This window comes from Gymnoscopelus microlampas (assembly GCF_963454915.1).
Source record: "Gymnoscopelus microlampas genome assembly, chromosome: 2".
Lineage (NCBI taxonomy): Eukaryota > Metazoa > Chordata > Actinopteri > Myctophiformes > Myctophidae > Gymnoscopelus > Gymnoscopelus microlampas.
Window position 1 is genome coordinate 17247175 of NC_139939.1, and position 23507 is coordinate 17270681.

The following is a 23507-nucleotide window of genomic DNA, read 5'->3' on the forward strand; positions in this document are numbered from 1 at the left end:
TTTACTACTAGATCAAACGAATGGCATAGTGTATAGTTAGTGATATTGGATAGGGAAACCAGAGATAACACTGGCACGGGCCCCTCACAGGATTTGCAATTTGATGTGATTTTGTTGTTGTTGTTGTGTTTCAACCACACACAGTAATTAAGAATTTGCTACTGTACATTGCCCTCTGAGACATGCACCGGTACTGTATACATTTATATGCACAGGAGGGTATTCACTGTGTTGTTCAAGGACACTTTGACAGAGAACGAACGCATATTGGCTGTTGTGTGGATCAGACCTGGGACTGTGTGTATGCTGTTCCTATGGAAGAATTATGCAAACCACGAGTCACGACCGGTCGTTTTCATTGGCTACGCTGTCCCCCCTTTTGCTGGGTGGAAGTGACATATGCCTGCTTGCTGCTGTTTACATTGTAGCTATCCCGCTAACATTTCCTAGCTTAATGTACACGTCATTGTCAAGTATTATGAGTGAAGAGCAGTGATGGGGGCGTGGTTTGCGTAATTCTTCCCATCGGAATAACATGCATGCTTCTCAAAGTACCAGATCTCCCTGCCATCCAGAGTACAGGTCAGGGTATTGCTTAGGAAGCGTTTTTCTTCATCCCGTGGGCCCTTGTTAGTGCCAGGTCAATAGAGTTTCTAGTGGCTCAATAAAAGAAGACACTGTAATTTGGATGTGGCAATCAAGAAGGCTGTCTGACATGGTTGGTATTGTAATGGCACTGAGAGGGTGTTTGCGAAGTCTGAATTAGTTGGAGCTGAAAGGGAACAAATGGCTTGTTGAGGTGGATCCATTGTCAGAGAGCATAGGAGACGCATACCGTATGTGCCACACAGCGCACAAGCACATGCATGTGTGCATGCACACACAAACAGTAAATCTGGCCCCATTCCGAACGGTATAGAGCCGTTTAAATACTTTGAAGAGGCGATACATCTTTCATCACTGCTGACTGCACCTGAAGTAGTTCAGCTGAGAGGGCAATATTTTCAGGTTCATGAACAACAACTTAATGGAGTGTGAGGTTGTGTGTGTGTGTGTGTGTGTGTGTGTGTGTGTGTGTGTGTGTGTGTGTGTGTGTGTGTGTGTGTGTGTGTGTGTGTGTGTGTGTGTGTGTGTGTGTGTGTGTGTGTGTGTGTGTGTGTGTGTGTGTGTGTGTGTGTGTGTGTGTGTGTGAGTACGCACACTTGCAGCTTGCACATTCTATGGAATATGCTACATATAATATGCATTCAGCACAGTGAGTGTGTGCATGGGAGGAGAGTATGTTGTCGTTGTGTTGATCGATAATTGACTGTAACCCAGTTTGCCTGACATGTTTACTCCCATCGGTGCCACATCAACTGTCAATATCCTTTATTCTAATTTCCCATGCAGCCCTCCTTAGCAAAACCGTGTGTGTGTGTGTGTGTGTGTGTGTGTGTGTGTGTGTGTGTGTGTGTGTGCACACACATATGTGTGACCTTTTGTATCAGTTAGATTGAAATAGATGGTTGTTAACCAGTGACAGCACTCCATGTCATTCCCACTGACACAAGTAGATAGCCATACAGATGCATACATACAAACACTCTGAAAGCAAGCATTTGGGCAGTTTAACCCAATTAGAAGCAGTTAGCTGGGAGAGATTCTGCTCTGCCGTGTCATGTATTTTCTCTGCGGTTGTTTATCGCCTGGATCAGCCTCCGCGTCTCCAAACCAAATGTTTGGGCTGTGTTCGTAAACCGGTGGTCGAGCGTTTTCCAAACCCAGAGGGACATGGAGACAGACTGTGATTGAGTCAAACACAGGAGGCTGGCGGGGGCTGCAGTACGCTCTCTGAAAATCTGCCATTTTTCTCACGCTCCGAGTTTTAACCACTTAAGCCCTGTTTCATACTTTGTCATACGATGGTGGGGTGCGGCGAAAGTAGCCACGCTAGCAAGCTCACAATGTGTCACACTGCGATGCCTTGTGAGCTTGTAGATCTGCTATTTGTGCAATCTTTCTTGACAATTGTCGCCTATAATATGACATGCTCAATTGCCCTAATCAGGCACTTCAGGTTGAAAAGTACATACATTATAACACTCAGGATCTTGCAGTGTTTTGCAACAGAAAAATGTCGCTGAAGAGATGTTATATAAAGAGAGAGGATAGAAATGAGAGAGAGAGAGGAAGTCGGGGGCAGTTGGGGAGTGAGCTGAGAGCAGAGACATGCTGTGTAATGTATGAGCAACACTTGAACATAAACAGTGATGAAGGGGTGAGCAGCGCTCCCTCTCCCCCATCCGCTTTTGATATCGCAACTTCCACAAACAAAGCAACATTATTGCCTTCCCTTGTGTAAACACAGGACCCCCCATTAAGACAAACACAACTAGGGCTTTTGTCTGGACATTCCCCCCCCCCCCCCCCCCCTCCTGTACACACCACTGCAGCCTTGACCAGGTGCCATGTTTTAATTGGCAGACATGGCTTTATCACCATGGAGACGGGCGCTAGGCCATGTCTGGGTCATCATCATAGGTTGACACTGAGAGCAAACGCAGTCAAGAGCATCACTTTTTAACACGCGCGTGCGTGCGTGAGCGTGTGTGTGTGTGTGCGTGCGAGAGAGAGAGAGAGACAATTCTCTGTCAGTGCCTTTTGGTCACAAGCTCCCTCATAACAAACTAGTTTCTAGTTCTGTGCGGTTAGCTGTAGTTTGATGAGGTTGTTGTCTCTCTTTTCTTCTTGACTTTGTCTCCACTTTTTCTCAATTCCCTCTCTTTGATCTCAACATTTACAATTACAATTTACAATTTGAGGTTGAAGATAATTTGAACTGGGCTCCCCCGTAAAAGTGATCTAGTGTCTCAATGGGATTGCATTTCACCCGTATAAATGAAGGTCAAATAAAAAGCAATTTAGGCATTTAGCAGACGCTCTTGTCCAGAGCGACTTAATGAGCATGAGATAGGAATAAGCAGAGTAAGCAAGAACTCTGGTCAATAAATAAGGTAAATAATCCCATAAATAAAGTGCAGAGAGAAACGTAGTGCCTTAAAGAAATTAGGATACCAGGTAAACCAAGAACCCAGCATCTGTCTAAAACAACATGCTATCTTAATCTGTACAATTAAAAACTATATAGGATGCCAGTTAAACAATGTACCTAGCGTCTGTCTAAATAACACGCTGTCTAAATCACATTCATAACATTTGTGGTCGAGGAAACAAATAAGGGGAAAAAAAGAAAGAAAATGTGCTTTCAGCTCATCTGTCTATTTTGGGTAGCAGCACACCTGTGCTGCTATGCAGTTAAATGAGCCGCACGTCTAAATCACTATTTTGCATTCAGAAGAGATGATCTGTTTACAGTGAGAGGGGTCAGATTCCTTTTCATTCTGGCAGCACACACCTGCGTAATCTGGCACCACACCACAGCTTGTGGATAAACAGTATTTCAAGCATGTTCAAAAAGAGAGATAAAACGGAGATAATGATGTGCTTGCCAACAGGTTTATCAGCCTTTCCTGCTCTGGGCAGCATTTGAATGTCATCATGCAACGGCAACAGGAAGATAATGATAGTTTGCTGAAGTAAGCCATGGCAACGGGGGTGATAGGATAAACAAGGAAATAGATTTGGCACTGCCAGGCTACAGTTTTGTAGTGTTTGTGAGTGTGTGAGTGAGTGAGAGAGAGAGAGAGACCTCAAGGTCTCGCTGTTGCTGTTGGCACACCATTGATTTGTTGTAAACCCTTGCACATACGCCGGACGTGAACCAAAATGAGTACACACCTTAGAGAGGAAGAGGAATGGAAGATTAAATGGGGGGGGGGGGGGGGGGGGGGGTCATTACAACGATTTTCTCCTCTCCTGTCCTCTTCTCCCCTCTCCTCCCCTCCCATCTCATTCCGGGCTCCTGAGTTTTTATCTCTCGCTTCCCTCACCGTATATGGTGGTGTGTGTGTGTGTCCCTGCCAAGTGTGGTATCGGCCCTTGTTGTTGACAGAGATGGAAGAGAGAGGAGAGCGAGCGTGGGAGGGCTTCAGTCCCACGGCATGACCTACAAAGACCGTCACCATCCCTCCGCTCCATGAAGTCCCGGTCTCTCGGCTCCCTTAAAACTTTGTCGTGACTCGTGATGCAGTACATGAACCGCCTTGAGTCCAAAATGAGTCACATGCTGTTTTTAACAACATGGTTGACGGCACAAAATTAGAACTCGGGACGCTAGGGGGAAAGAACACTAGATAATGCAACTTTAGACGTACTCGATAGTCTCTACACAGAAAACATTGGTGTTAAGTTATGGTACATCATCCATACACTGTGATGGTAGACAGTAAATATCCCCTGTTCGTTTACCCATTTTTTTGGTAACTATAAGAGGGTACAAATGTAACCAAATGGACCCGTACCCTCTTATAGTTAAATGAACACTCAGGATTTTACTGTGCACAGGTGTAAGCCTATCCCCGTGGCTGCGGTCCATTATGCAGCACATATTAGGAGTGTGTGAACAGAGTGATCTCACCCCCAATAGAATATCTCTGTTCTTTATCCGTCCTCCTACAGTATCTTCTCTGTACTCTCCTTCTGTTCTTTTTTTTTTTGGGCTATCCAGTCTTTCTCACTTGTCTCACACACACACACACACACACACACACACACACACACACACACACACACACACACACACACACACACACACACACACACTCCCTGTCATCATTCGCTGCACACTCTCTTCCATCGTTTCATGTTGTTTCAGTGGCAGTGGGGGTCCCTGTGGTCCAGGCAGAACAAGGTACCGGTACTTGAGATTCATACAATGAATGCAATCTTCTGTGGCTTCTTTTTTCCCCCGTCCATTGTATCCTTAAGGTGGTCCGAGGAAGATGTAAGGTGTAAAAAAAAAAAAAAAAAAAAGATGGATTATAATGTAAGAATAGAACTTGCCGTGTAAGCACCAACTGTCCCTGTTTCTTGACCGCACTGCCTGCGCCCGGCGAAAAAGGAAATCCTACTCGGAGGAGAGGGATTTGTTAGAAAGCCAGTGCCTGGAAGTGAAGGCAGGGGTATGCATTAAAATAGTTGCCACTCGTTGTTTTTATATTTCACTCTAAGGTTTTTTGTTTGTTTAGTTTGTAACCCTAGTGTCCCTATTCTGGGCATGTCACAATAGGGACCATTTGGCGAAAATAGCCAAATATTTGACGAATAGATTTGGTATAGAGGGGAAAAGGACCTGGGGGAGTGGGGGACCCTGGTCAATGAAGTATATAGGCTTTATTTAAGTAGTTAATGTATTAATTTAGTCTTTTTATATGATGGCAAAGATTAGCTGTTTGCCATAGGAGAAATTGAATTAAGACAGTCGGTGTAACTTTGCCTCACCAGTCTTTCCACATGGCAGAAAGACTTTGTACAATTTGTACAAAAAAAGGTTTCAATTCCAAACTGACTAGTGTGATCTGGTCTGGGCTGGATATGGACATTTGTTAGGGAATTCCTTCCCAGCTAATATCCGGTCGGGAGCTACAATGTTTTAGTTCCTCCACATGAATTCCGAATCGAGTAGCCTAGTGTCGCCAGTCACTACAAGTTACTATAGAATAAAACATTCCAAATGAAGTATACCAAGCTGTCTTTGAAGAAGACTTCAGCGGTTTATGGGTAGGCCCTACCACTATGACGCCCCTGTTTTCCGAAGGAATTATATTTGGGAGCACAGATAATAATATCCGTATTCGCTCCCACTAGACTTGATCACAAAACGAGTTGATCCCAGTCTACAATTGGGGACAAACAGGATTAGATTGGGACGGTTCGTGATTTGGCAATGTCATCTCGTACTATTGAAGATTATGCTAATCCCAGAATGAGGAATGATTGCATTTTTTTTCCTCACTCCTACTTCTTATCTACCCCCCCCCCCCCACACACACACACACAAACACAAACACACACCCTCTCTCTCTCTCTATCTCTCTGTCACTGTCTGTCTATCCGTGTTTCTCTCTCCCTCCCTCTTTCTTTCTCTCTCTCCCTCTTTCTCTCTCCCCATCTCTTTCTCTCTCTCTCTCTCACACACACACACACACACACACACTCACTCACTCACTCACTCCATTCATGCAACATTATACAGGATGAATAATGAAAGATGAAATACTACCCTTCTGCATCTCTCTCGGTTCCTCTTCTATGCAATATGGTTTCTCTGGGGCGACCCGATACCAAAGTGTTTATGGGCACATGCCATATGCCTTGAGTCCCGTTTTCAATGTCCTTGACAATTTTCTGTACTGTAAGTCATTCTCCCAGTCTCCTGGGGGAATGACCACCTACCAAAATGATCATGGGGAAAACCAGCTAAATTAGGACTCCTTCCCCACTGCCAGTGGATTGATTGTGCCTTTCTGCTTCAAAGTGATCGTAGCGTCATATGTCGGGTGGAAACCTCATATGTCCAAAACTGTTACTTTTCAGGATTCAAATTCAAAAATGGCAAAAGTTGCAGATCTGCAAGCTCAAAACGAGTCGCTTTGCGCCGCATTTAGAGCTTGCAGATCTGCTACTTTTGATGCTTTTGTGTGACGCTGTAGTATGATCAAGTAAGGCAATAATTTGCGAAAACGCGGAAAGTTAAAATATGGAGATAAGAGTATTTTGACAGCGATGATATGTTATGATCATGTGTACACAATAAAAGCAACAGGAGTGCCTACCCAACTCATTGCAAATAAAAGGATGTGTCATCTTATCAATCATGATGTTCTTTTGCCAGAAATGAGTGTGTTCCATAGACTGTACAAAATAAGTGTCTTTGTGAAGGGCCTGGAAATAGCACATGCAATCTCTCTCACTCTCTCACTCTGTCTCTCTTTCTTGGGTGGCACATGTCCTGTCCAAAGGCGATACGCAATCCAAAACGATACTTGTTTTGTGATTCATGAAAAGGCATGGTCCTAGGGATGGGAGGAGACCTGTATAAGATTTGATCTTTTATTGTGATAAAAACACTCAAGATATCATGGGGAATTTCCATTATCGGGATAATCATCATGAATATCCATGATGAGCATGAATGTCATCTGGAGCAACATGAAAAAGCTGTTTAGCTGACTAATGTACTGTACACGTGTTCCCTCCTAGAGTGTGTTTAGTGCCACTGGGATTGGAACATTGTCACACCTCTGCGAGAACATCTGAAGCCAGCAAAAGTGAATATGCTGACATTCTTGCACTGTAATCTGCAAGTATCTTGAAAAGAAACAAGTGTTTGGCACATCTCACTCTGTAGGCCACCAGGCCAGCAGTACTGTTTGATGACAGAAAACTACCACACGGCCAGCAGTACGTTTTGATGAGTATATATTCAGTGTTGTTCAGGATTTTTATTTTTTTATTGAAGAAAACAATAAAAAGTTTATTGGTTCAAAGTACTACAGGCTGACTCTATGCCACAATGCCAGTTGGACTATTTCATTTAAAGAACAGACTCACAGTGTGTTGTTATCTTATGCAAGGGGAACCCTATAATGTATGACTACCTCATTCGTTTGATCATTTTTGTAATGGTGACATGGCATTTTCATATCATTCCATTCTTAGTTATAATAGAGGATTCTGATAACAGAAAAAGCTTAAATGACTTCAAATGAATTCTCATTTACTTTAAATTGATGAGATTACAGTTGCTTGCAATCTTAATTCGCACACTGCGCTCATTAATTATTTTTCCAGCTCACACACATATCTATATTTAGGGGCAAATGCTAGTTCCCCAGGAGAAGTCTCATATCAGCGTGCCAGAGAAAAGGGGTGAAAATGTGCGTATCTTCCAGGGTGTTGGTAGATACGCTGGTAGATTTATGCTGAATGACTACCCATGTCTACTGCAGTCATTTGTCCCAAGAGAGTGAATGCCGGTTATAACCTTTCCCACTAAAGACAAAAGCTGGGTGTTAGTTGTTTTTTTTGTCCAGTGAGAAAGAGGCTTACTGTAAGTGTATTCTCATACTGTATGTATGTCTACTGTTGACCGATACTGTAGTATGTGTGTGTACTGTTGATTGAATGCCTTGCACTGTGTTTAGGGTTTAGAGTACAGATGGCTCTTTTTGTGTTGTATGTGTGGTTTTATCACAATGGGATTCCAGCTACTGTAATGGTGAAGGCCCTCAAATGCATATATACAGTATATACAGTATTATGCAATAGAAGCAGTTCCTCCTACACTCTGTAAAGTGTTGACAGCTGAAATGAAAAGCAAAACTAACCACTTGACTTGAGCCTATTTCAGAAATGACTAAAATACCCGTACAAGCACACAACGCACAGTTACAGTAGTTGCTTACAGTAGCTTTTTTGGAAACATTTAGCCTATACTGACATGCCCACAATAGGGACAACGGGTTTGAAAGTGGCTAATGAACTTCTTTCTGTCCTGCAGGATGAAAATGCGACGTCACAGGGTGTTCTTGCTGTGCACGGTGGGCCTGTGCGTCATCTCCTTCCTGCACTACTACAAGGCCCTCCACTATGTGTCACTGCTGCGTGAGCTGTCCGCGCCCTACCCCAACATCAAGTCCTTCATCATGGTCACCGGCTTCTTCTGGAGGGAAAGGGGCGGGACGGCCACCCCATTAAGCCCCGCCTCCCCGGAGGAGGCACCTCCGCCGCCAGTGCTCCGGCCGTCCGACACCAAGCCCCGCGTGGCCCCGGGTTTAGGTGCCCTGGGACTGGGGCCCAACGTGGTCATAGCGGGTCCAGGAATCGTGGGCAGATCGGGGTTGGAGATGAGGTTGAGGGAAGAGCCGGCGCCTCCACATCCCTGGGAGAAACCGGAAGAGCCCAGACGTGGAGACGTTCCCACTGAGGTGAGAGGAGCATGTGAAACGGGGTCAGGTGCCAATGCGATTTTGTTTTGGCTCCCTTGGCATAGTAGATTATAATGGGTTTCCATTCTGTGACCCTGCGTATGACCCATATGGCGTTTGCTAATACACAGAATCTGGGCCTGGTTGGCAGCAACCCTGCCCGCAAGCATCTGTTTTTGGTAGGAGGGAAGGGCCCTGGTCTCATCAGAGCAACCAAATATCGCCATGCAACAATCTGTCTGAATATCACTTTCCCATTGTCTGGAGAAGCAATTGAATATACTCCCCCAATAATGTGGCTATTGCTGGACATTAAAATCCATATTACTGGATGTTAAAAGATGTATTTTAATTAGGCTTTGGTTATTATTATTATTATTTTGCTTTATAAAACAACAGGAGAAGCTTAATTTTGAAGTGCAGTTTTACTCTGATTCACTGTAGTTCAGCCAGGACAACTCACGTACAGTATTATGGGTTTATTGACGTTTATATGACATAATGAATGGCACAGGAAAGCAGTTTAGAGCAGGTGGAGCTGGGGAGGAGGTGGCTGAATCAAGACTTATGACACACACACAGCAGCAGGGGCGCAGGGCGTGTGAATGATGATTGGTTGGCTTGTAAAATGTGTGCTGTTGAGTGGTCCAATCAGCTTCAGACTTTAATTTCAAGGATCCCTAGTTTGTTCCTCATTAAAGGACGACTTTTGATTGATTGAATATTTTATTAGGCAAAAGAATGTAAAACAACACATTTACATTTAAAATACTTTGTCTAACAGGTCCGTTCATAAAAGTCCTTGCGGACTTGTTTCCAATGAGGGCCTTGGTATTCAATTCACCCATTTTCACCCATTTTCAACCCATCTTCATATAATAGAATAATATATAATATTATAAAATCTTCGTATCTGTTGCTGTTGAAATGTTTATCAACATGCTTGTTGATGTCAGCACTTGCTCGCTTTGTAGCTGCAGTTGAAGACAGCTCAACTTGGATTGTACAGTAGCTTTGTACCATTACGGGTCCATTCGGTTCCATTTGTTACAGACCTGTAAGGGTCCATTTGGTTCCTAACTATCCATAATTTAGCTGGGGGACCCCCAGTAACTCCCTCAAAGACCCCTGGGTGTTCCCGGACCCCACTTTGAGAACCACTGACTTAAGCCAAGGTAGAATTTCCCATCTAAAACTGAGGTTGTTCATAAGCTACATCAGCAACGATGGTTTGATTCAGTTAATCATTGCTTTACTGTGTTTGGGCAGGTTGAATGATTTCAGGTCAACAGCGCCACACTGTGCCATCATGTTTTCTTTTTCAAAAGGAAGCTGTTCTTCATCTCTAATTACAGGACAGAAGTGAAGATCACTTCAACTCCTGGATCCCCAGCCACCCCGCCCAGCCTGCTAGACTCGAACCCCCAGCTGAGAGGGTCTTAGCAGGAGCAGAGCAGCAGGTGTTGTTCCCCAAGGTTCTTAAACCAGACCCCCTAGAATCCATGGGCGACCTCCACACCCGAACTCACATGCTTCATGATGACAAAACACACTACTTTGTCCGAACCAAAGCCGGGGCCCTCTGCTTCAGGCAGGGGACCGAGGTGGCTATGCCAAGAGAGGACCCTGGGAAAGCGGGGGGCTCCGTGGCCACCGGAGCGGGGTCCAGGTCTGTGGCCCCTGGGCAACGTAGACCACTGGAGGTCCAGGAGCCCTCCTCCGCTCCTCCCAAAGCTAAGTCCAGGCCCCGGGGCGGGAAGCGGCTGGTGAAGTGCGTGTGCCGACCGGGCTGGCACGGGCCGTACTGCGGGGTGCCCACCATGGTGTACCACTCCAACCTGCCCACCAAGGAGCGGCTGACGCCCAGGGAGGCGCCGCGGAGGGTCATCAACGCCATCAACGTCAACCACGAGTTTGATCTGCTGCACGTCCGCTTCCACGAGCTGGCCCAAGCTGTAGACCTCTTCCTGGTGTGCGAGTCTAACTTCACCGCCTACGGAGAGAGGCGTCCATTACGGTGAGTCCTATATAATGAGACTTGTCTTGGCAAAGCACTCGATCGGCCAATGTTCCAGTGGCACTGCTCAGTGGTCAACAATAAGACAGAAGGGTCATTTATTCTTACTGCCACGCACTGAAAATAGTCTGAAAAAAAGCTCATGTGAGCTTGTAGATTGGCTGTTTTCAATGCATGACAGTGCGCAAACGTATAAAAAGTATCAGGCTTGAGGTTTTGCCTGTGCACCTGAAGCAAGGTGTGAATGTATGTGCAGTACAGTATGTATGTATGTATAATGAAATATCACGGATTCTCAGCAAAGAATACTGTTTAATTACAGTAAAAATAAGAGATTAGAGTAGACACTGTTGTTGTGTTGACTTTCTTATAAATAAAATAAAAATTGACTTCTTAGATTAGAATTGGGGCATTAAGGTTTTTGCTCAGTGTTAAGTTTATCGTGTCTTCAGCTCACAAATCTAATTTTACATCCTACCTCCACAGCATTGCAAGTGTCATCACTGGAAAAACAATGACAGTAGTGATAAACATGAAATGCCTAGGGAGCACTTTGACTGTTGTTTATGACAATAGAGGTGATTGACGATCCTTGGATGGCATGATTGACACACTTAATGACTCTGTTTGACACTGCATGAACACTGAGATGGTTGCAGTCAGAATTGTATTTTTCTATGCATGCAAACAGCTTCATTGACATGTAGTCATAACCATGATGTGGTGTGTGTGTGGGATATGGCTGATAATGGGATTGTTGTGTGTATGTAAACTAGGCGTGTGTGGGTGGGTGAGTGCGCGATACAGAGAGTAACGGGTGATTTATATTTAGTTGCACGCCAGTCGGAGCATGCATGACACATTGTGAGCTTGTAGAACTGCTGTTTTATGTGCACAACGTGGCACACAAACAGGTATAAACAAGCCGTTGATCTATCCCCCTTTCTCTATTGTTTGTTTTCTCCGATATCTCTATACTCTTCCCAGGCTTTTCCCCAGGCTACTATATAAAAACTGCTTACTATCCATTTTGGAAATATACTGTTCAATATTCGTAATAAAAAATATTAATAAAATCTGGACTTGGTCTATGTTAGGTTTCTGAATTATTCAGCTGAGAGCGTCATCTAGCTTGTGTCACTGTTTTTTGTTGTGTTTCTTATCAACCACTTAAACCCCATGTATACTTTTAATTTGGAGGTTTTCAACAATAACGACATTCCCAAAATAGGATGACGGGTTTAAAGCGGTTAAAAGATTCTAAATCCTGCTGAAACGATGATGAATTATTGCCCCGTCTTCTCCCAACAACCCTAGTTTCCTGCAGCTGCTCATCAACGGTACATACGATTACGTGCGCCACAAGATCCTGTACGTGTTCCTGGACCACTTCCCCGAGGGCGGGCGTCAGGACGGCTGGATCGCGGACGACTACCTACGCACCTACCTGACGCGCAACGGCATGTCCAGGGTCATGGGCATGCGGCCGGACGACGTGTTCGTCATCAACGACGCGGACGAGATCCCGGCGCGCGAGGGCCTCCTCTTTCTCAAGCTGTTTGACGGCTGGACGGAGCCCTTCGCCATCCATATGCGCAAGGTTTGTTGTGTGTGTGTGTGTGTGTGTGTGTGTGTGTGTGTGTGTGTGTGTGTGTGTGTGGCTGCTTGTTTTGTACAGCCATCTGTATGCGTAAAAAAAACATAATAAATATATCATCAAATGTCATATATACTGCATGAATGGTTTTAGTGATAAACATCAGATGGGCTGGTGACACTTCAAACTGAAGTGTTAAATTCATAGAATGGTGCCTTATTGTATTAATCCATTAAGACCTGGAACGCATCTGTGTGACTTTAGATTTCTTTGGCTATTCAAAAATAGCAGATCTACAAGCTCATAGCGCGGCACCGAGTGCTTGTAGATCTGCTATTTTTGAAAAATCGTGAAATTTCTTTTTTAATATATTTTTTTTAGGATTTAGATTTTTTTTTAGACGCGGCCTCAGGTCTTAATGGGTTAACTTATTCCATTCCCTGCTCTCTCTCATGCCACTCATTAACACTTGAAACAACTTGAAAACAGCAGATGGGGAAATGATGCAATAGATGAACTGCATTGACTTTCATCCCATCGGCGTCATGATTAATTCCAATTCCCCTCTCTCTCCGTGTCTCTCTTTGTCTCTGTCTCTCTTTCTGTCCCTCTCATTCTCTCCGGCCGCCTCCAGTCGCTGTATGGGTTCTTCTGGAAGCAGCTGGGCTCTCTGGAGGTGGTGTCGGGCTGCACGACGGGGATGCTCCACGACGTCTACGACAACGACGGCATCCGCCTCCGCCGCCGCGAGTACTACACCATGCCGGGCTTCCGCAAGTACGAGAACGACACGGGCCACATCCTGGTGCAGTGGGCGGTGGGGAGCCCCTTCCACTTCGCCGGCTGGCACTGCTCCTGGTGCTTCATGCCCGAGGGCATCCACTTCAAGCTGGTGTCGGCGCAGAACGGCGACTTCCCGCGCTGGGGCGACTACGAGGACAAGCGCGACCTCAACTACATCCGGGACCTGATCCGGACGGGGGGCTGGTTCGACGGCTCCCTCCAGGAGTACCCCCCCACGGACCCCAAAGAGCACATGTACGCCCCCAGGTACATGCTGGAGCACTATGACAGGTACAGCTACCTCCTAGAGAACCCCTATATAAACACGGCCAGACTCAGCGAGGGGTAAGGAGCTCTCCCCAAACAGATTGTTAGCTAGTGGCGCCGCAATGAGGCCACAGCACTGATTTGAGGGGGAGGGGAGTGGGGGGGGGGGCACTGTTTGTGTCTCCCTCCAGGCCAGGTAGCACTGACATTTCAGGAATATAAAGTCCCCTTGGAAAGAAAAGAAAAATCATTAAGTTTCGATTTAAAAAGGGAATTGTGGATTGCATCCACCATGATTATCGGAGACAGATTTCAACAGGATCTAACCACTGGATAAATGAGTCAATTAATTCCTCGTGACACCTTTTTTTTTCAGAGGGAGGGGTAAAACTGTCTCCCTTTTCATTGCACCCCCCATCCGTTCCTCCCTCCTCCTCCTCCTCCTCCCATCTCGCTTCGCTCTGGTTTTAGAGACCTGCTGTCGCGGGGGGTGGGGTGGGGGGGTGGAGGCGACTGCTACGGTGTTGGGCGAAGGACATTTTTTGCGGGTGTGTGAATCATGTGGAGGAAAGGAAAAAAAAAGCAGAAGAAAAGAAAAACACACAGGAGGCAAAATTATTGTCTTTTTTTGTTCTGTTTTTGTCAATGTTTACTTTGTGCAGACCGTCCAGCATCCCTGCTCTAATTTCACTCACCTATTGGATTATCCTCCCTAGAGCGAGCCACTTTATTGCATTTAATGACTTCCCTCTAGAATCACACACACACACACACACACACACACACACACACACACACACACACACACACACACACACACACACACACACACACACACACACACACACACACACACACACACACACACACACACACACACACACACACACACACACACACTCTCTCTCTCTCTCTCTGTACACAGAGACTCCATGCCATACATGTCTCTCTGCTTCCCAGTGGAGTATTAATCATATTTATACCCTTGCATACCAGACGCCAAAATGGAAAAGACTAAACCGAGATGTGTCAGTGCTTCACACACAGTGATGTCCCAAACAACACACCCTCATCCCCTTGTGCCTCTGTGTGCGCACGTGCATGTGCGTGCGTGTGTGTGTGTGTGTGTGTGTGTGTGTGTGTGTGTGTGTGTGTGTGTGTGCGCGTGTGTGTGTGTGTGTGTGTGGTCTCTCTTTGTAACATAATTGAGTGAGCAGTTGGGCCACAGTGGAGTCGAGATCAGAGAGAGGGAAGACTAAAGATGAGGGAGAGGGAGGGAGTGCAGACCACTAGGGAAGAGGTGTGAAGAAAAGGGAAAGAAAGGGGAGAGAGGAACAGCGTGCAGGAGAGACCAGCCTGGGGGGACAGAGGAGCAGGAGAGACTGACAGGGACAAAAAACAGCCAGAGAGGGAGAAAAGGGAGTACAGATGAAAATGAGCTTCTCTCATCTGCTCTCCCACGGTGTCTGTGAAGCAGAACTGGCTGAGTGCGCAGAAACTGACTGTGTGTGTGCGTGTGCGCGCGTGTGCGTGCGTGTGCGCGCGTCTGCGTGCGTGTGCACACGTGACAGACAGCTTTGAATAAATAATATGCTGTCAATAACATTTCAGAGAAGCAAAGCTATCGTTTATCAGAAAAAAATACTGGGAAAGGATTGCTTCATCACCCCCCCACACACACACACACACACACACACACACACACACACACACACACACACACACACACACACACACACACACACACACACACACACACACACACACACACGCACACACACGCCACACCCCATCTCTCTATCTCCCATAAGCAAAAGGAAAAGAGAAGTGTTTGGCAACAAAAGTCCGGAAATAGACGGGATGGGAGGAGTTAAAACAAAGGAAGTGGGCGGGGTCACATCAGGGGAGGAAGAATGGCTGCTGCGTTCAACTGAGGTCAACAACAACTGCTGAGCTGAGAGCATTTCATTCAGAGAGGGGTCCGTTTGGTTAGATTCATACCCCCTCAGAGTTACTAATGGATAAATGAACACTGAGGCTTTTACTAGGATTTCGTTGTTCCATTCGATAGTCTCTTTGTTTATTTCTTGCTTTCTCTGTCTTTCTCTTTGTCTCAGAATAGCTGCCTCTGTCTTTCTTGTTAACGCCTTTGCACACTCATTTAGTCTCTCGCCCTCTCTCTCCCTCTCTCTCTCTCGCACACACACACACACACACACACACACACACACACACACACACACACACACACACACACACACACACACACTGCTGAGTCCTCCTGCATTTTTGTATCAATTTCCTCTTTATCAACAAAAGAGTGATCGCTGCCAATAAAAGGCTGTTTTTCTTGCTGCCTCTCTCTCTCTCTCTCTCTCTCTCTCTCTCTCTCTCTCTCTCTCCTGGACTGTCCTGCAGGGCAGGGCAGTAGTTGTTACCATGGCAATGCCTTTCATTTGCCCACAGATCACTATCAACCCTACATTTAGGCATGATGAGTTAATGTACCATCCACTCTTGTGGCCGCCAGGCGGCCATCACTTCACTAACATTTACACAATTACAAAGAATAGAAAGAACACACATACTGTATGCCTGAAACGATACACGGCTGTCTTCTTTTTTCTTTCTTTCTTTTTTAAAATACATTTTGCACCCGTTCTTCCTCAGTTGCTGTCATTTAACCACATGAACCCTAGTGTCCCTATTCTGCGGGTGAACATTCAGTCAAAATAGTTGCAACGCCTTGTGAGCTTGTACAGGGAAACAAGGAGGGGAGCAAGTATAGACCACTGGGGGACCAAGGTCAACTAAGTATATAGGCTTTAAAGTGTTTACAATTGTAACCAAAATTCCGATCCGTGCAGGTTAAAGTTTATGGGATCGTGTCCACAGTTCTTTGAGCAGCGGAGCACTACATATTAGGGCTGGGTAATATTATTTGAAACTTTGGCCTAGATTATTTCTTAGTAAAAATGTATTAGTAGTTCTTAGTAAAAAATATCAGATCTACAAGCTCACAATGCATTGCGATGTGACACATCGTGAGCTTGCAGATCGGCTATTCTCACTATTTCGATTAGCCTACATGAGCAAGATTAAGTCGGTTACTGGTTGTAAATATCGATTTTTATATATTTTCGGTTAATTGCCCAGCCCTACTGCATATGAGCTGAGTTAGACGCCTAAGGGTCAATGTTTGCCGCTTGTGGGCATGTCGCTCTGCATAGGAAAGTGACATTGATGAGCCGTCTCCTCTCCAAAAATGTAGCTAATTTCTACTCAACATACCCAGGGCGCGGTAGGCCAGACGATGCTGGATGGCAAGAGCCTGAAATGTTATGTGTGGCGCTTGGAAGAGAAGCACGTCTTTATCGTCGAAAATGCATGGCAGAAATGTCAGCCAGATAGAGCTGGAAATGGATTTACATCCAAACACGAATGCTAAAATACTGTCAAGGACAGTAACCAATCTACAGAGAAATGCAAACAATAAAGTCTATCGCCACCACTGCACTAATTGGTTCCTCAGTTGAGGTGTCTCAAAGGTGAAGCTTTCAGATCTTAGCTGCGGGGGTTGTCTGGTGTTCAGAGAGACGCGTCTCTGACTAAATACGGGTTTGATCCCCACAGTAACCGACGTGTATTCAAAGTCGAGGCTGTTCTGCACGGCAGAAATGCTTGCTCATTGGTTGTCACTGTGGATGAGAGCATCAGCAAAAATACCTAAAGGAAAAATGTAAACGTTTAAGATACTGGGTGCATTTTCCCCATAATTATGTCGCTGAGTCGGGAGTGTTTAAGAGTGTGCGTCCTAAACACCCCGGCTTGTTATGGCTTCCCAGCTATTTAAGTCATGCTTGGTGAGGCTTGATGAAGCTGTTGACAGCTGTGTCAGGTCTGTCTTATTGGCTGCACAAAGAACATGGTCTGTGGCAGCAGCTGGTACGCCGGGGTGTTGAGAACCGCGGCCCCTGCTAAGGCAGCGAACTGACTGCTTTAACAAGGTCTTAAGTAGCATTACAGGAGGCAACGCAAATTAAGAAAGGCTAGATTGTTTACTTCGTTTTGTCGGCTTAGTCGAGCGGCAACCTTGTATGTCCAAAACCGTTACTCTGCAGGAAATGGGGAAAAAAAGAGCCTGCGTTCCAATAGAGTTGTTATTTAGTCACAAGCTTGTGTTAATACTTTTCCTCGGTTCGACATTTATAAAGCCCTACAGACAGACAGACAGACAAGCGAAAATAGCAGATCTACAAGCTCAACACTGTTGTACGAGGAAGAAGGGGTATTAAAGAAAAACATTAAAAAAGTTGAAATATGGAGATAAGAGGTTTCTGCCCGACGGCGTCGATTTGCTGGTGGATACAGCATCGGTTTTGCCAATTATTTCAGAGTACATTGCCTGTTGAATTCACAACACAAACTACTTAGGACCTTCTAATTGCCGTATAATTGTCTGGATTTCCATGCTAGAATGGTCAGATGAAGGGCCTTCATTTGGCATAATGTTCTCATTGTTATACACACTGTATAACATCCCTCAGACCTCGGAGAGTTCGACTGCAACTGGGAGCTCATTGTTTTTGTCTGCTACAGTGTGGGTGTAACCGTCCGTTTCTCAACGTCTGGTCTGGGGCCCAGCAGGGGTCCAAATGGACCCCTAAAGGGTATGTAACTCTGAGAGGGTAAATGTTTCGACGACTCAGAACAAAGAAACGTCATGACTGACTAAGCGTTGCGGCACTTATAATGTGCTGTTCCAATGAGCTTGTAACGCATTATAACCAGCACTTATCATGCATCATAAAACATGTTATGAGGTACATATAAACATTCTTAATGAGTGTTATAATGCATTATAAGTGCATTATAATGCATTACAAATGATCTTATAATGCATTTTAGACCCGACCTTAATATACATACAGTCTTACCGACAGTTTCTTTGGTGGTTGTTTTTTTCTTCGGGAGCCCCAATCTACACTGTAAAATTATCAGTGCTAACTTAACTCTGAGAGCATACAAATGGAACCAAATGGACCCTTTCGGGTCCATTTGGTTCCATCTGTACGCTCTCAGAGCTACAGACCTGCGAGGGTCCCCCTGCTGGTCCCCGGACCCGAGGTTGAAAACCAGTGGGCGTAACACTGTTCACACATGCTCAGATGTTGTTTTTTTTTTTTCATAGACAACCGTTGGTAGATTAAATCTGTGGACTCGTGCTTGTCAGTTCCAATTCCCAGGGGTGAGGGTGTTGTGTACATAAGCCCCACCGAGAGGCTCGTAATCGGGGGTTAGCCAACAGCCCTAGCCTGCTGCGAGGAGGCTGCACATCTGGTAGTGTGTGTGTGTGTGTGTGTGTGTGTGTGTGTGTGTGTGTGTGTGTGTGTGTGTGTGTGTGTGTGTGTGTGTGTGTGTGTGTGTGTGTGTGTGTGTGTGTGTGTGTGTGTATGTGTGTGTGTGTGTGTGTGTGTGTGTGTGTGTGTGTGTGTGTGTGTGTTTTCTTACTATACTTGCGAGATCCAAATGTCCCCACAAGAATAGTAGAATTTGAGAAATCATTATTGTGAGGATAATTTTCATGGTCCTCACAAGAATATTGGTTGTTTTATGGTTATTATTTAAAAAAGAGAGTAGATTTAGGCTTGATTTATACTTGCTTGTGCAATGCTGTCGCACACCCAAAATAGCTGACCTACAAGCCTACAATGTGTCGCGCTGTGACACGTTTAAGAGTTTGCAGGTCAGCTATTTGGGGTGTGTGACACCTGGTGCGCAATTAAACTAACGCTTTAGGGTTAAAATGGCATTTATAAAATTACTGTACAAAAATGTTGGTCCTCGCAAGTGTAGTGATACGTGTGTGTGTGTGTGTGTGTGTGTGTGTGTGTGTGAGTGTGTGTGTGTTACAAACAGAGTGAGTCATGCCAGATAAGGGTGTCTGCTTGGCAAATGAAAGCCAAGGCAGGGTTACCTCACTCGGTCTGTTACCACTGTATCGCCATGGCGACGATTCTCCTGATGAATTCCTGAGAAGCTAACATTGTGAGGTCAGTGGCACGGCCAGGAGATAAGAGGAGAAATACAGAACGGTGGTTGGAGGAAGGGGAATGGAATATGGAGAGAGCAAAAAAATCAATTACCGATTTGTATATTAAAAGATATGAATTCACACAGCTTGAATCCTTGAGTGAAAAGAGGAAAACGGAAACTGTCTGCATTCATACATTAATGGTTTGAAGGGAAGATCAACAAAAATGCAGCACGCACACTCAATGTACACACAAAAGTTATGACCCAATAACTAGCTGTTTATTTTGACTTGTTTTTTGTCATGAGGCGTGCCATGGTCCAAGTAAGCACATGTACAGAATTTACGTGACTAGGTTCACTATAAAACCCTGAGTGCTAATTTTACGTACAGTACAAATGGGTTCATTTGTATACTCTCAGTAATACACTTTTTGCAGTGTAGATGTGAATCCTGTTGGGGTTTCATTATCAGCCAAGCAGAAGAAAGGAGTGAGTTTTGGATTAAGAGGAGAGATAAAAACAGGAAGCGCAGCAGAGATCCACGGCTCAGAGAACAAGCATGTTTGACACAAAGCCAACTATAACGGAACCAGAACTACATGGAAAATAGACGTCTGGCTGAACCTAACCTCCAGCTATCACAGTGACACTTGTATTTTAAGATGTCTTTTTCATGACACGAGGAGATGATGGGCTAATGCCGTGAATTGCTTAGATTTTTCACTCATAAACGAGAAAGAACTCACTTTCGGGGGAAGGAATTCATTAATAGTGAGAAGGTGGAGGCACCTTATCATCCCCATAAAAAATATATAGACATATATAGACATCAAGGCCTGGAGTCGGCTAATGTGAAAAACAAGATTGTAATCGTGGAAAAGAGAGTGCAGTGTTTAACTTTCCGGTCTCCTGGTCAACCACTTAAGCCCTTGTGACTATTTCCGTTTTCTTCGTTGTGGACTGTCCCAGTGTTGTTGCCAGAAAACAATTTGGTAGTCACATCCACAGGTGTAAACTGGGGTTTGACTGGGATGTGTTCTTTCAAAGGGAAGGTTTTTGAAGTATTTTATACTTTCCTGCTGTAGCTGTAACAGTCAAGTCTTTCTTCATGTTGCTGCATGGAGCCCTGCCCTCCTCATAACTAGATGGGCATTTCATCAATTCAGTGGGAGATCCACAAATCATGAACTCCACTCCTCGTGTTTCGATTGTCTTTATTCCAACTAGGCTCCTAAATTTCCATATAACCGGCTCTCCGGTCTAGACCCCACTACTTCCAGAATGTAGAGCACCGGAGTCTATCGCCGTTTCTCAATGCGCTAGACCCCTGGGAGATGGATTGCTGAGGTGGAGCGCAACACCTACCATCAGCTCCCAGTACTTACCGCAGGACTTGCCGCACCCAAGGCGTGCTACTCATGCACTGAGTTGGTGGTGCCCGGGATCGAACCCGGACCTTGTGGCCAAAAGGCGAGCGCTCTACCGACTGAGCTATGGGCAAAAAATATGGAAGGGGTCATGGACCGGGTGCCCACAGCCCTGTGGGAATAACTCAATTCAAAATGTTCCAGGAAAGTCATTACCGTGGGAAACCTGAATCATCTAATTCAATATATTTTTTTAAATTCGCAATCGAATGATTGTGAAATGGCTCATTCTGCATAAAAGGTACTACATTTGGTAGGCTGCTTTAAGAATATTTGATACAAATAATTTGGTACTTGGTACTTTGCATATAGCCCAGTTAAGATATTGATTCAGGAGGTTAGTAAGAAATTACTTTTAAGATACAGCCAAGGTCTTATTTCGGTCGAAGGCAATTATTTTAAGAACGAACAGGAACCGCTTGTGGACTCCTGGATTCAGTACTGCCTGCATTAATTATACCCGATGTAGTCAACATGCTATGCTGTGAAGAAACATTAGGACAGTGATGCTCAACCTTTTTCATTTAAAGGACCCTCAGTTTGATATGCAATAAGCCACAGCCCCCCCCCCCCCCCCACCCCATTTGATACCATGTTTAAAAAGAATCTCTGGGACCCCCAATCTACACTGTAAATTGTTCGAAAAACTCATACATAAGGTCCATTTTACTGGTGATCCCCCAGACCCAAACAGTCCACGAATTAGGGCGAGGCTAAGCCCAACAAAACGCAATGTTTTGCAACACAACACTTTATTCTTTAAAAAGAGTCAGAAAATTTCAACAGTAAATGGGTTCAACAGTAAATTAAAAACTGTGGTCCAAGGACCCTCAGACGCATACACGTGTTTCGTTTGTACATTCTCAGAGTTATGGTGGTCCTTGAAATCAAGTTTGAGAACCAGTCATCTAAAATACTCATGCACTGAGTTGGTGGTGCCCGGGATCGAACCCATGACCTTGTGGCCAAAAGGCGAGCGCTCTACCGACTGAGCTATGGGCAAAAAATATGGAATGGGTCATGGACCCCTATCTGAAAATAGTTTGTGCCAGGGACCTCCCATACAGAATGTGTGTTGTTAAAATGTTTGCAAATGTTTTCACGTTTTGTCAAGATGATAGCATATCAACAAGCTCACAACGCATTGCAAAAAGTCAAATATTTCACAAAGTATAAAACGTATGTGGAAAATCATTCACATGCATGTCCTGCTGACGCCCTGCACAAGAAGTTTGGCACTAATCGATCCAGCGGTTTGGGAGACGAGCACAGACACACAGCAGACACAGACCCATCTTCTAGACAGCTCACCACATACTGTAGGAGCCATGCTGTAAAAATGATGTATCCGTGTTCAAAATACGCAGCAGTTCGTCTCAAACTACACACATGGATATGATGAAAACGACACATCCCATTTAAGGGAGCGTGTGCATGTGTGTGTGTGTGTGTGTGTGTGTGTGTGTGTGTGTGTGCGCGTACTTAGCGTGTGCGCATACTTGGCGTGTGCGCGTACTTGGCGTGTGCACATGCATGCGTACCCTCAGCATGTGTACAGTATGTTTCAAGGCTCTCCAGTGTGTCCCCCTGTCTTGTGATTGCAGAGCGGCTGGCTTCAGGACCAGCATGCCTGCACGGCTCTGGCAGCCTGCCAGCTCTGTGTGGCTTCCACCGATTGATCTTTTCCAAGAAACGTTAGTGGCAGGCAGGCAGGAAATCGAGGGGGCGGGCGTATTGGAGACGAGCTTACAGGGGTCCCCTTTCTTTCTTGCTTAATTTCTTTCTTACTTGCTTTTTTCCCCCTTTTTGTCTATTTCTTTTCCTCTTTCTCTTCCCTTCTCTCTCCTTACCACCCTGTCAGGCTGTGGTAATGAAGCCTGATTTATACTTAGTTGCACACCGGTGTCGGGCAACAAAAATAGCCCATCTACAGTGCAAGCTCAGAACAGAACGTGTTGCAGCACAACGCATTGTGAGCTTGGACATCGGCTATTAGTGGCGTGCGGCTCCGCGCGCAACTAAGTATATTCAAGCCTAAAGTGGCTGCTGTTTGTGCGTGCTATAGATGCTGTCCCCTTTGTATACGTGAAGGAAATGGGTCTCGTGTTAGTATATGCGTTTCACACGTGTGCACGAGTGTATGCGTAATGCATCCTACGAGCTGAAAGATCATATCAGCCCCTGTGGCTGTCGTGATGTGCATCGCCGTGTCGCTGCACTATAATGGTCTTTATGCGTCACAGCTCGTGTTTCATATGAAGTATATGTTGAGCAATTCAAGAACGGCGATACGAGATGCATTCATTGTGTCCAGCTGAAAGGTATCTAACACATGACACCGGTTGTGTACCATACAATGTTTCTTTGACCACAATATCTGTATCAAAGTATCGAAACGTGATACTTTTCAGAGCCAGTGGGATGGGGAAAATACATCGTTGCTGTCGGGTGGAAACCTTGTGTGTCAAAATAATGTGCCAGTGGATCCAATGTACTTTATTATTTAGTCA

General features: G+C 45.2%; 1 protein-coding gene across 2 annotated transcripts in view; it reads left to right on the top strand.

The window, feature by feature from the left end:
• mgat3b (beta-1,4-mannosyl-glycoprotein 4-beta-N-acetylglucosaminyltransferase b) overlaps window positions 1–21541 on the top strand; it is a gene marked incomplete at its 5' end in the record, with an annotated part of 69064 nt that extends 47523 nt beyond the window's left edge. Inside the window, 4 exons of one of the 2 annotated variants that reach the window (XM_084044625.1) lie at window positions 8444–8870; window positions 10226–10887; window positions 12205–12487; window positions 13119–21541. In XM_084044625.1, coding sequence (XP_083900751.1) covers window positions 8445–8870; window positions 10226–10887; window positions 12205–12487; window positions 13119–13616 — 1869 coding nt within the window. In that variant the 3' untranslated portion in view covers window positions 13617–21541. Of the gene's footprint in view, window positions 1–8420; window positions 8871–10225; window positions 10888–12204; window positions 12488–13118 lie in introns of those variants that run through there. The other variant, XM_084044624.1, reaches the window with a different exon arrangement.
• Between the last annotated feature and the right edge of the window lie 1966 nt (window positions 21542–23507).